The 13,043-nt window shown below is 38.6% G+C and overlaps 2 protein-coding genes across 3 annotated transcripts in view; one reads left to right on the forward strand and one right to left on the reverse strand.

Annotated features, from left to right (window-relative positions):
- LOC145574964 (nuclear pore complex protein NUP214-like) overlaps positions 1 to 5,518 on the reverse strand; it is a 32,098-nt gene extending 26,580 nt beyond the window's left edge. The window contains exons 1-2 of the mRNA XM_081632867.1: positions 5,130 to 5,518; positions 4,828 to 5,036 (exon numbers count right to left, since the gene is read on the reverse strand). Coding sequence (XP_081488993.1) covers positions 4,828 to 5,036; positions 5,130 to 5,349 — 429 coding nt within the window. The 5' untranslated portion in view covers positions 5,350 to 5,518. The remainder of the gene's footprint in view (positions 1 to 4,827; positions 5,037 to 5,129) is intronic.
- Positions 5,519 to 7,311: 1,793 nt separating this feature from the next.
- Positions 7,312 to 12,543, forward strand: LOC145576936 (grpE protein homolog 2, mitochondrial-like). 2 transcript variants are annotated; one of them, XM_081634635.1, is made up of 6 exons: positions 7,312 to 7,540; positions 10,158 to 10,353; positions 10,438 to 10,634; positions 10,729 to 10,896; positions 11,283 to 11,411; positions 12,196 to 12,543. In XM_081634635.1, the coding sequence occupies exons 1-6, from the start codon at positions 7,388 to 7,390 to the stop codon at positions 12,280 to 12,282; spliced, it is 930 nt and encodes a 309-aa protein (XP_081490761.1). In that variant the 5' UTR covers positions 7,312 to 7,387; the 3' UTR covers positions 12,283 to 12,543. The 2 variants fall into 2 exon arrangements, with proteins under 2 accessions (XP_081490761.1, XP_081490762.1); XM_081634636.1 differs by having other exon boundaries at positions 10,158 to 10,302.
- Positions 12,544 to 13,043: the final 500 nt, after the last annotated feature.

Consider the following 13,043-nt stretch of genomic DNA (forward strand, 5'->3'; position numbering starts at 1 on the left):
ATCACCGAGGAATTCTTACCCTTGTCCTTAGGGAATGCGGAGGTGATACTCGGGGTTCAATGGTTAGAAAAGTTGGGTTCCGTGGTGACGAATTGGAAGACGCATGTCATGAGGTTCGCCATCGCCGGAGTTCCGGTGACCTTGGTGGCGACCCCACCCTTGAGAAGTCACAAGTATCCTTGAAGGCCATGGTGAGAAGTCTAAGTAAAGAGAAGATGGGCATCTTAGTTGAAATCAACATGATGGATAAGGAAGGAGAGGCCCAATCTGGAAGGCCCAATCTGGAAGGCCCAATCCTGAATATATTGGGGCATTACTTAAACAATATCAGAATGTCTTCCAAATGCCCAACGGCCTACCACCACAACGAAGCCATGAACACTCCATTACACTCAAGGAGGGTAGCAACCCCGTGAGTGTCCGTCCTTACCGATATCCACAAGTCCAAAAAGACGAGATCGAGAGGCTCATACGCGAGATGATTGAGGCCGGAATTATAAGGCCTTCGACTAGTCCTTTCTCTAGCCCGGTTTTGCTAGTTAAGAAGAAGGATGGATCTTGGCGTTTTTGCGTTGATTACCGGGCTTTGAACAAAGAGACGGTGCCGGATAAATACCCGATTCCGGTCATCGATGAGTTGCTTGATGAGCTCCATGGGGCTAAAATTTTCTCTAAACTCGATTTAAAATCGGGTTACCATCAAATTCGGGTTAAACCCGAGGATGTCCCTAAAACCGCATTTCGTACTCATGAAGGGCATTACGAATTCCTCGTCATGCCTTTCGGTCTTACGAATGCCCCGGCGACTTTCCAATCATTGATGAATGATATATTTCGGCCTTACTTACGCAAATTCGTCTTAGTATTTTTTGACGACATTTTGGTGTATAGTAGGAGTGAAGATGAGCATGCAAGGCACTTGGAGTTAGTGTTTGGGATTTTGGCAGGAAACAAGTTGTACGCCAACTTAAAGAAATGTGAATTTGGCCAAATAGAAATTGCTTACTTGGGCCATGTGATTTCTCATCATGGTGTGGCCATGGATAAGGAAAAGATGCAAGCAATCTTAAAGTGGGCCTATCCAAGAAATTTGAGAGAGCTTAGAGGCTTTCTTGGACTCACGGGATACTACCAAAAATTCGTGGCCCAATATGCTCTCATAGCGTGCCCGCTCACGGCCCAACTCAAGAAAGAATGTTATGGTTGGACCGAAGAAGCCACTCAAGCTTTCAACCGACTCAAGGAAGCGATGGTTACCGCCCCGGTTCTAGCAATGCCGGATTTTGGGAAAGAGTTTGTGGTAGAAGCCGATGCATCGGGCTATGGGCTCGGGCTGTCCTAATGCAAATGGGTCGGCCCATAGCATACTATAGCAAGATGTTGGGAGTTAGGGCTCAAGAGAAATCCATCTATGAGAAGGAGCTCATGGCCATTTGTTTAGCCATAGTCCGTTGGAAGCATTATTTAATGGGTCGTCATTTCGTGGTACGTACCGACCAACAAAGTCTACGGTACATCACTCAACAACGAGAAGTAGGGGGGGACTACCAAAAGTGGTTGAGGAAGCTTGTGGGGTTCGACTTCGAGGTTCAATACAAACCCGGGGCCTCAAACCGAGTGGCTGATGCGCTGTCCAGATTTGGTGGTGAAATGGGCCAGAAGGTGCAAGAGGCCCAATTCGCTGCTTTGGTTTCTTCATCTTGGGTAAATTGGGCTGATCTAGAAAAAGAATTGGAGGAGGATATGTGGTTGGGCCAAATTAAGAAAGGCCTTGAAAATGGGGAGGGTCCATCAGGTTTTACACTTGAAAGAAATAGGCTTCTCTACAAAGGGAGAGTCGTGATTCCTAAAAACTCAAAATTCATATCTGAGTTGCTGAAGGAGTATCACGCCACCCCTAGTGGTGGTCACGACGGAGAAGTCAAGACCTTTATTCGAGTCGCGACGGATTGGTATTGGCAGGGAATTAGAAAAGACGTGGGTAATTTTGTGCGAGAATGTACGGTTTGTCAACGGAACAAGGTGGCCCAACGCCACCCTCTCGGCCTCTTACAACCTCTCCTAATTCCGACGGCCATCTGGGAAGACCTTTCCATGGATTTCGTGGAGGGGCTACCCTTGTCCAAGGGAATCGATTCGGTGCTAGTGGTGGTTGACCGGCTATCCAAGTATAGCCATTTTATTGGATTGAAACACCCTTTTAATGCTCTACGGGTGGTTGATTGCTTTATTAAAGAGGTGGTGCGACTTCACGGGTTTCCGTCTTCAATTGTCTCGGATCGTGACCGAGTATTTATGAGCATTTTCTGGAAAGAATTATTCAGACTCCATGGCACTCAATTGAAGCGCAGTACGGCCTATCATCCGCAGACGGACGGCCAGACGGAAATTGTTAATAAGGGGCTCGAAGTATATCTCCGGTGCTTTGTGGAGGGGCAGCCGAAGCAGTGGGCGAAGTGGTTAGCGTGGGCGGAATATTCCTACAACACCTCACCGCACACATCCACCAAGATGACACCCTTCAAGGTTGTCTATGGTCGTGATCCACCTAAATTGTGGCGAGTGGGGGCAGGACAGACGCCGGTCAGTAGTTTGGAGGAAGGTTTGAGAGAGAGGGACTTAGTGTTAGAAGAATTGTGCCTCAATTTGGTAAGAGCTCAGCAGCTAATGAAGGACTTTGCGGATCGGCGAAGGACAGACGATGAGTTTCAAGAAGGGGAGGCCGTGTATTTGAAGCTCCGCCCATACCGACAGCGGTCTCTGGCGAAGCGACCTTTCGAGAAATTGGCGGCGAGGTATTATGGGCCGTACAAGGTTATTCAGAGGGTGGGCAGGGTTGCATACAGATTGGATCTGCCATCCTCATGTCAGCTCCACCCCGTGTTCCATATCTCGTAGCTCAAACGAGCGGTGGGGGCGGCGGCTGTCAATCCGGGTATTCCAGAGCAACTCACTGACGAGATGGAATTGGTAGTCGAGCCGGAATCAGTCCTAGAAGTTCGGCCAGAGGAAGCACGCACAGGGAACGGGTGGGAGGTCTTGGTCAAATGGAAGGGATTGCCGGAATTTGAAGCGACATGGGAGGACGGCGAGTTATTGAATCAACGTTTCCCGGACTTCCACCTTGAGGACAAGGTGAGTCTTTTGGGGCGGGGTATTGTCACGGATGCACATGGTCAAGGTCAAGATCAAGATGTCCAACCAAGTTCTATCAAGGTCTATACAAGGAGAAGGCAAGTCACCCAAGATCAAGGGAGAAAGCTTCAGCAGCAGCAAACACCATTTGGGAAGGTTACAAGCTCCAATTGAGAAGATGACAAAATTAATTAAGAGGAAGAGAAGGAAAGAGAGCAACTTAGTTTCTTTGTGCTATTTTATGTCTTTCTATTTTAGCTATGTATCACATGTAAGCTTCAAGGTCTCTATGACCACCTTAGTATAAGTAGTGTAAGTGGTAATTAAGAGGGTATCCAGAAAATTGAGTGAAACACATTGTGAGAGTGGTGGCCTCAAGCTACTAGTGAGAGTGATAGCCTCAAGTTATCAAGTGTAATCCTTCCTATCGTTATTCAATCAAGCTTTAAGCCTTCCTTCCCATAAAATTATTGCAGTTTATTAATATTAATTCGCTTGCCGGAAATCAGTACATTACAGTACCCTGTCAAGCTTCAAGAAGGCCTATTCAGCCAGTCATATCTCCTAAAAGTTCTACATTACCCAATCCCAAAAGCAAATCACCCTCTAGCTCCTTAAGATAACTTCCTAAAGACCACCAAGATACTTGATCAGAAACCAAAAAAAAAAAAAAAAAAAAAAAAAGGAAACACAACAAGACACCTACAACAACAAAGCCAAGGCCTTATTATCAAACTTGATAAGATCAACTGCATAAACCAAAAATCTAACTTCAATGGTAATCCACAAAGATCCTCTTGCTCTATTCGCTTCTATCTAAAGATAAATGCCCTTGTAAACCCACCTTTTTAAAGGCATCATTAACTCCTAGACACAATAAGTACAGATACTGTATAATCCTCCCGAAAACACGGACTTCGGTGAGGTATTATTATGTCTTGTCTGCTTAAAAACACCTTATCTCAAGAGCCTACATCACAGTAAGCCCAATTTTAATTTCTGTAATTTGCCCTTACAAGTCATAAACCCTAAGTCCTGTTCAAAGACCTTCAAAGAGTCGCAAAGTCCTCTTTTGTAATAGAAGATAACCTTACCTTAACCAATCACTGCCCTAACACATTACCAAACCCAGGTGAGCCCTCTTTCCGCCTCAAAACATCAAACACCTTGTTACCAACAAGAGCAGCACCCAAAAATATACATCTGCTCACCACAGAAGTATTCTAGTAATTCTACAATTAAGATAATCCCAGGGCGAGCACCACCAAGCCTATTCATGGGAGTTGTAGCCAGGATAAAAACACTAGTTAATATGTCTGGGAAATCTTCCTTTTATTGCAAACAAACTACAGCAAGTCAGCAACTCCTCCCAAATTTACTTCAGCCTGTCAACTAAAATAAACAGCCCTAACCTCTCTATGCTTCCGGAATACAACAACTTATCATGATATCCATTGCCTATAAATTTCAACTTATGTTACAACCTTTGTCATTGGTATAGAAGATATATTCCAAAAATATAGATACCAATGGGACTCCTCTAGAAACCCAACTCGAGTCAAACAATCGTAACAAATAATTAACAACGAATAAAGATCACTGATTTCCACTTCAATCATCTAATCAGCTAAATAAATTAAATAACTTCTATAATTCAATGCATGACTACAAGCATAGGGCAGAAGGTTTTACCATATTGAGAAGCAAATCGACGTAAAAGAACTGAATCTCCCCCTCAACAACTGCCGAAATGACCGAACAATCAGTCGAAAGAGCCAGTATCGAAACCCTACCAATAAGAACATCAACAACACACAATTCCTGAACAGAAGGACCACTTCCTTTATCCTTAATCTCCTTGGCCGCCGCAATAACATCCTTAATCTTCGCAACACAAAATCCTGCTCAAATTATCAAACAATTACAACAAAAAATTGACAAAATTGATTGATAACAAAATCAAATGATAACTGTTGACTAATTAACTCGTTTACCAGTAGAATGAGCAGCAAATATGAGACCAGAACTTTCAGAGATAACCAAGGGTTTTGCAGGAGGATTGTTTGCATCGAAAATCGAACCGTCGGACATGATAGGAATAGAATCGCCGACTTTGCAGAAGAAATAGTCATTAGTTTCGATACGTTCGCCTTCAACGTGTTCTTCAACTTGTAAGGTTTTCTTGCTTGAATCGTTATCACTGATAACCGCCATTGTTGACGAGCTTGAGCTGAGGATTCTTCGACTTGGGGTTTTCGCAGGAGAAATTGGGGATTTTAGAGTGAAATCCCTGGTTTAGGCGGGAATGAGGAATTAGTGAGAAGGACTGAAGGAGAGTGAAGTTAATTACTACGTATGTTCAATGCTTCAAGGTTGCGTTTGATTATTGGGTATGGCCTCCTAATGACCCCTCCTAATGACAATAACCTATTACCCCGCCAAGAAGGCCCGGGACAATGCACGATACAACATTATATGACATACGTGACGGTGTTTGTTTCAAGGGATAGAGAGAGGAGGATAGGGATAAAAGGAGAGGGATTCAAATATTCACTTATTTATTTAGGGAGATAGAGATAATATAGGAGAGAGGGATATAGATAAAAAATACAAGTTATCCCTCCAAAATAATAACAAGGGGAAAGTAGTATAAAGGTTGGGGACAAAATACAATTTTACCCTTAAAGAAAGAAAGAAAGAATAAAGAAGGAAGAGGACAAATTTGAGTAAGGGTAATTAACTTTCTTACTTATCCTAATATAATTCTCAATTTATTCCAAACAAAGAACCACCTCTTTTTTAACCTTATCCCACTTACTAATCTTCAAAACTTATCCCACCCTTTTATCCTTCTTATCCCTGTCCCTCATACCAAACACCCCGCGTCACGAAGTATATAAGTTGGTACAACCGATTCACGATAAATAATATGATAATGTGTGTGGAATATCGGTCGTGTCTACTTGTATTTCTTTGTTGAAAAAACATGGCATAATCTACACGATAAAAATAACATGACACGACACGACACGTTATTATGTGTGTCGATGGTGAGATCCACATTAGTTGAGTCATGGGTGTGGCTAGGTGCGTTTTTGATGGAAAATCAATCAAATGACCCAACATAATAGGCATGAGTGCATACACAAAGAATAAGAAAATAACTAAAATTATGTTTGGGGAAGTAGGGCATAACATGGGCTAACACGATGGGAATGTGGTTGTGCTTGGACCATTTCAATTTCGTAGGTCGTCTTAATCATTTTAGAGGCCCTGTTCTAACCTTAAAAATTAGGCCCTAAAAAAAAGGATTATTTTAATATTCAATATACTATGGGTATAAATGTAATAGGGTAACCATATTTGAGAATTTTTTTCGATTTAGCCTTATGCCATAACTCTATTTGTTGGTAATTTTAATGAGAAAAATTATATGAACAAATATTTTTAGGGGTATAAATGTAAACACACTATTCATAAGAGTTAACTCAAACTTTTTAAAAGGTAGGGATAGGGATTGTTGTACTAACTCTTATTTTGTTGTTTCCTTTTTCTTCTTGCTCGATCTTCTTCGTCTCCTTCTTCTTCCCCTTCATCCTGTAATTGTGCTTTCCTCCTCCTCCATCGAATTTACTCGTAAACCACCATTTTCACCACCATATTTTCAACAACGAACAAAAACCGACAAAGAATTGAGAAATGAATGGCATGGTTTAGCTCAAATGGATAGGAGTGTCGTCTTTCTCCATCGAAGCACCTTACCATGCATTAAACTATTGATTTCTCTATTGAAATTCTTCTATTACTTCATTGAACCTCTTATATTTTTGCTTGAATTCATTGATATCTTAAACAAAATTTACCCCTTAAAAATGTTTCACTTGTATTTTTAGATTTAGGTTCATTCATATTCATATTCATAATCCATTTGTCAAACCTTCTAAAGGGGGAATAAAAATATTCTCAACCAACTCCCAAAACGACGAGCATTAAGCAACTTTACCCCATTCCGACGTCGTTTCGAACACCTCTTTACTCTTTAGCTCTTCTCCAAGAACCATGTTTAACCTTCAGACAATTTCTCCCTTCTCCCTCTTTTTTTTTTTTTTTTTTTGGGACAACTTCTCCCTTCTCCCTCTTTTTTTTTTTTTTTTTTTTTTTTTGGGACAACTTCTCCCTTCTCCCTTCTCCCTCAATTCATCAATTTCCATTTCTTTCTCTCTCTAGATTTCTCCATCACAAAGCGCCGAAAATGTCGCTAACTAGGGTTTTGGGAAGAGCGTCGAGAACTACGCTTTCCCAATGTCGGGCCTACTTTCTCTCTCCTCCTCCTCTTCATCAACACAATTCCCCTTTCTCTGTCCTATGCAATCGATTTCATTCTCTTTCTGACGTTTCTAGCAAGGTAATTGACCGTTATTTTTGATGATTTTTTGTCTGTTTTTTTTTTTTGTTAATTGTTTAAATTATTATCGGGTTTATTTTGTTTAGCAGGGTTTTGCTGGGGTTTAAGGATTTAGCCTACATGATCTGAATTTCAGATTATTTTTGTTAATTTAATAAAAAAAATTAGCTGATTTATGATATATGTGTTCCAAATTGATTCTAAATGAACTGTAACGATGTTTTAAAAGATTAAGATTATTGTTTTAAAGTCCCCATTTTGAAATTTTAGAATTGATATATTATTTTGCGTTCGATTTATTTTTAAAATTTGAGAATCAGGTGTTTTTTTTTGAGAATTAGAGTATTTTTGATATTCTGACCTGTTTTTGGTTTCATTTTCGCTTGAAGTTTCTTTTTTGTTGCAATATATTGTTGGGTTGCTAGGGAAGCTTAAGGCTTTACTTGTTATTTGTCAATTTGGAGCAAATTTTCGTGAAGTTCGGTCTCGTATCGTAGTAGAATTATAAATTTCGATAGTTGTAATGTACTTTGTATTGTTTAGGGTATGCTAATTGATTAGAAAATATCTTAATAGCTAATCGTGAACTAATACTCCATCCATCCCTCTTTAATAGGCTGTATTTGATTAGAGGTCATGTTATTCTTTTGATATGTCATAAATGTTTTTGATGATATATACAATTGTTGAGAACAAGCCAACTTAAGAATATCATGGATCAAGTCTTTAATAAAGTAAGAGAACTACTTTATATGAAAATATTCATAATTTAACTATAAGATATGCGACCTCACAATTTGGGACATCCCGAAATTAAAATGTGGCTTATTAAAGTGGGATGGAGAGAATAATTATTAATGCACTACGCAAAGTTGAAATATAAGGGTAAGTGATGAGAATTGAACTCCAGCTCTTTATCTTGCTCTTGTTGAGTGATGGGGCTAGTAGGTTGTCAAATAAAGATGCATATTAATCTATGGCCTGTATTGTAGGCCGTAATATGATGGATTTTTGTGCATTTAGCGAGGGAAGTTTAGTGACATTGCCCATAGTAAACTTTACCCTCATGTTTTATTTGGATACATATATTTCACCACCACCCATTACTACTTTAGAAGGGTTATTGAGTGGTGGTGGAAATTTATCAAGAAAAACTTGTTGGGGGCAGAGTTGCATCACCACAAATGATGGCATGGAACTTCTCTTGCAATAGCACGCTAACCTTTACCATTACTTATTTTTTTCCCCTTTTTACCAAATGGCCATAACTGCTTTAGTGACCTGGAATTTTGGGATCCGATAATTTATTTTTATTGACAAATTATTTTTCTTTCTCGTAGATGTTCAGCCTTTTATTGCTGCCCTATAGTGAATAATCTAGTGGAGTTTCTGAGGTGATGATTCTTTGATAAAATTGGGATACTATTATCATGGATTTGGGAGTCTTACTAGCAAGGGGGAATTATAGTTATACATTAAGGTCATAAGGATACAATGCTTAAGGGAAATTGAAAATTTTCTTGCTTATTGGTGCCTAGATAACTATTTTGAAGATCATCCATTAGTATATTTCTTGGGTATCGAGGGAAAATATTCCCCAGAAGGCAGTGAATCCAGTTGGGTTGCTGCGGTATTTCTTTTATGGCCAAATTTGGTTTTAATTTTATAGATTTGTTAATAACGCTCTACATTCTCAGTTGCCATCTGCTTTACTTTTTGTTCTTCAATGTAAGTTTGTACACCTTATGATAAGCATAATCATATAGGGATCAGAATGACCTTTGTTCTCTTCCTTGCCCTTATGTCTTTTACGGCATTCAGTGTATTCCAGAAGATAGGTGCCTTTGTTTTGGATTTTTCATAGGGTTGACAGCTGGATATCTCCTAGACTTCGTAGGATTAAAAACTCACACACGAGTTATTACATGTTCTATGAGAGTGAATTTAGATTTGGCGCTTAAAGTTGTCTTCAGTTATTTGCCAAAGTATTTTATACTCCCTTGTTATCTGTCAACAAACAGTTTTATATATTCAGCGTCAGACGTTTCCTTCTAGAGTGGAAGTTGTTATTTCTCTTGAAATATCTTACCCTGTTGACGCCTTACATCACCATTCATACATCTATAATATAACTGTAGATTGCGTTGCATTTTTGGGGAATTTTTTGTGGAGATGTGACTACTACCTGTGTCCCAGCCTTTCATGTTTCAAAATCTTGTATATTACTTCAGTTGCAATACATCCATTACTACTGTATTTAACTTGAGAGCTTTTACGTTTTTGGAATCTCATGAAAGAGGTTTTTCTAAATTATCATTAAAATCTGTGGTGGCTTGTAGAGTTGTATACTTGCAGATTGTGTTCTTATGATAGTTCCTGCCTTGATAAAAATTGGATTTTAGGTGTCAATTTATGATCGTAGTGCTACTGCTATCTGATTCAGGGAGTTGTACATGTGAAGTTTAAGCCTTTATGTCTGATATGGACCTCTCTAAATGCACATTGATGGTGAATTTTGCATGTTTACTTTTGTTCTTTGAAATGCATGCTAATCTATCTTTGGCTCTTTATATAAGTTTTAATTACGAAATAAAGCTATTTTGTATGTTTTTGTTAGGCATCTCCTTTGCATAATGGACTATGTAGTATTGTTGCTTTCCCTCATCGTGGAATGTCAACCTTTGCATCTCCTGAACAAGAGCAGGGGGCACCTGCTGAGAAAAAAGGAGATAATGGTGGTGCTGATGGTGCAAAGCAATCAGGTGAGGGAATTAATGCAGACAGTGAGACTTCTGTACAAAGTCAAGAAACAGGTTCTACTTCAGATACACAACCTACGTCTCAGTCTGTCAAAAGACAGAGTTGAGGCACTAAAAGAACTGCCTTTTCTGATTCAGATTCCAAGAAAAACATGGATGACCTTTCCAAAGAAGATCTGGTAAAACTTGTGATGGAGAAGGAGGAAACCTTAGAGAACAAACAAAAAGAGTTTGCTGAATTTAAAGACAAATTTCTTCGTAGTTATGCCGAATTAGAGAATATAATGGAAAGAACACGACGTGATGCAGAGAACTCAAAGAAATTTGCCGTGCAGGTTTGTGTCTATGATTTGGATGCTGGTCCCTATTTCATTTCCTTTAGTAGCACTTCTGAAATACTTTGTGGCACATTGTGTGTTCATACTGCAGAGTTTTGCAAAGAATCTACTGGATGTTGCTGACAACCTTGGCAGAGCAGCTTCTGTAACCAGAGAGAGTGTCAATAAAATTGATGTCTCTCAGGATACTGTTGGAGCAATGCCACTTTTGAAAACCCTGCTGGAAGGTGTAGAAATGACTGAAAAGCAGCTTGCAGAGGTAATATTTCCAACATACACTTAGTTTATTGTAGTCACCTCCTAGTAATTTGAATTTTGTTACATGATTTCTACCCCTCTCCTCCCCATCATCTTAGTTCGAATTGTAACAGTGTACTTGTAATTTTTATATTGCTGACTTTGTACTACCTCGGTTAAATATTAGTTGCAACTTTGGGGTATTATTTGTGAGATATAAAATATTCTAAAGTTGCAACTAATGTTTAACGGAGGTAGTAGAATGTACTGGTATCATGTTTATCCATTTGCCACGTAAAGTTTTAGTTAATCTGATCTAGATCAGATGATTGTATGATTTTGATTAATTTAGGCGTCCACTTCACTTGCACATATTATATTCTTGCTAAGAGAGCATTATTCTTTCAGGTATTCAGAAAAGTTGGTGTTGAGAAATATGAATCTATCGATGAGCAATTTGATCCTAACAGGCATAATGCTGTGTTTCAAGTTCCTGACAATTCTAAGCCTCCTGGTACTGTTGCTGTTGTCCTCAAGGTAATTTCCAGTGCTCTGATCTAGATATAATGTAAGAACGTTAGTTGATGTTATGTAATTTCTTGGTTCTTAAAAAGTAATAAGCTTAGCTCATTTAGTCTTTTTACTCATGTATGTTTATCTTGCGTGCAATTATCTTCTATATGTGACTTTTATGTGTTTACTCTTCTGGGATGTAGATATTTTGAGGGTTTTTGCATGTGTTAGCCTGTGGTTGTCTTATGAAACTTGTTGATTATGGGCCTTAAAGGCATGCTGTGGTATGAGAAATTATCTGATTGTGAAGCTGAATTAGTTTTGAGGTCAATGTATTGTTGATATGTTTTTGGATCTTATTTTTTTGTATTATTGTTTTTTTACAATCCTTAAGGGAAGAGCCGTGCATAAATAAAACACAGAAGTTTCACACTAAACAGAAAAGAGTATTTGATCATATAGGCTTGTGCTATCTGAATTCTATGTATCCCTATTAAAAACATTGATGAATGGTGTTGTATGGTTTCTCTGCTAACCTTTTTTTATGTCTTCTCACCTTGAAATGGCTTGCTATTCTTTCTTAGTTTCAGTGCCTTTAGTGGCCTTCTACTTTATGGATTTGGCATAGGGGGTCAACTTTGATCTTGTCTTCAAAATAAGAAACATATAGACTACAGAGCTTTCTTCTGAATATACTGAAATAGTTATATGTCATCAAGTCCTCAATTAGATGGCTTGAAGTGAGGTCCTGTTGATATAAAAAGTGGTCTTGATTATCTGTGAAGTAAACTAATTTCGGCATATGCAGGTGGGCTACACGCTTAACGACAGGATCATCCGACCAGCTGAAGTTGGTGTTACCATTGCTGTAGAAAATAACGATGCCAGCTCTTGAAGCTCAAGACATCTCATCCGAGCGAGCCCGTTTATTATACCTGACAATTTTGTCAAATCTTGCAATTGTCTAAATATTACAACACTTTTCGGACACTAGGTTAGCATAGTTGCCTCCATGGTACTATTTTTTGTCTCCTTCCCTTGAAATTTGTTGCAATTACAACATAAATGAGCTTCAAAGCAACATTTTAGCTCTACTTTGTATTTATGAAGTGATCACGGGTAATTATAAGCAAATTCGCAATCTAATTAAGGTCAACTGAAATTGGTAACTGCAGTTGTACTTTACATGGGTATAAAAAAAAAATAAAAAAATCTTTAAGCCATGTTCTTTTGGATTGAATGAATATGAACTAAACTCAGCTGAATGAACTTATAGGGGGGAAATTGATTGAACCAATTGGAACAGAGCTTAAGTAAATTGAAAATAAGATAGAAAAAACATTGTCTAAAACAGTAAAACATTTCATATTCTCACCCATGAAACATTGGCACCAAGTCAGAACAGAAGTCCAATGCCAGCATGGAAAAATGCAATTCAATTTTGCTCTTATATGTTATTTTGAATATTTGGTTGTATATTTAATTTAGTATTTTATTAGACCACTACAAAGTATCAAAAAAGTTTACATACGTAGTACTTCTTCCGTTACGCATTATGTGTAACAATTGCCATTTTGGGATGTTACAAGTTATGTGCAACAAAAAAAAAGTTTCCTTATATAGTTAATTTTTTTGAGTAAATTTACTAAAAGACCC

This window comes from Chenopodium album, chromosome 13 (assembly GCF_948465745.1).
Source record: "Chenopodium album chromosome 13, dcCheAlbu1.1, whole genome shotgun sequence".
In the NCBI taxonomy this organism is placed as follows: Eukaryota; Viridiplantae; Streptophyta; class Magnoliopsida; order Caryophyllales; family Amaranthaceae; genus Chenopodium; species Chenopodium album.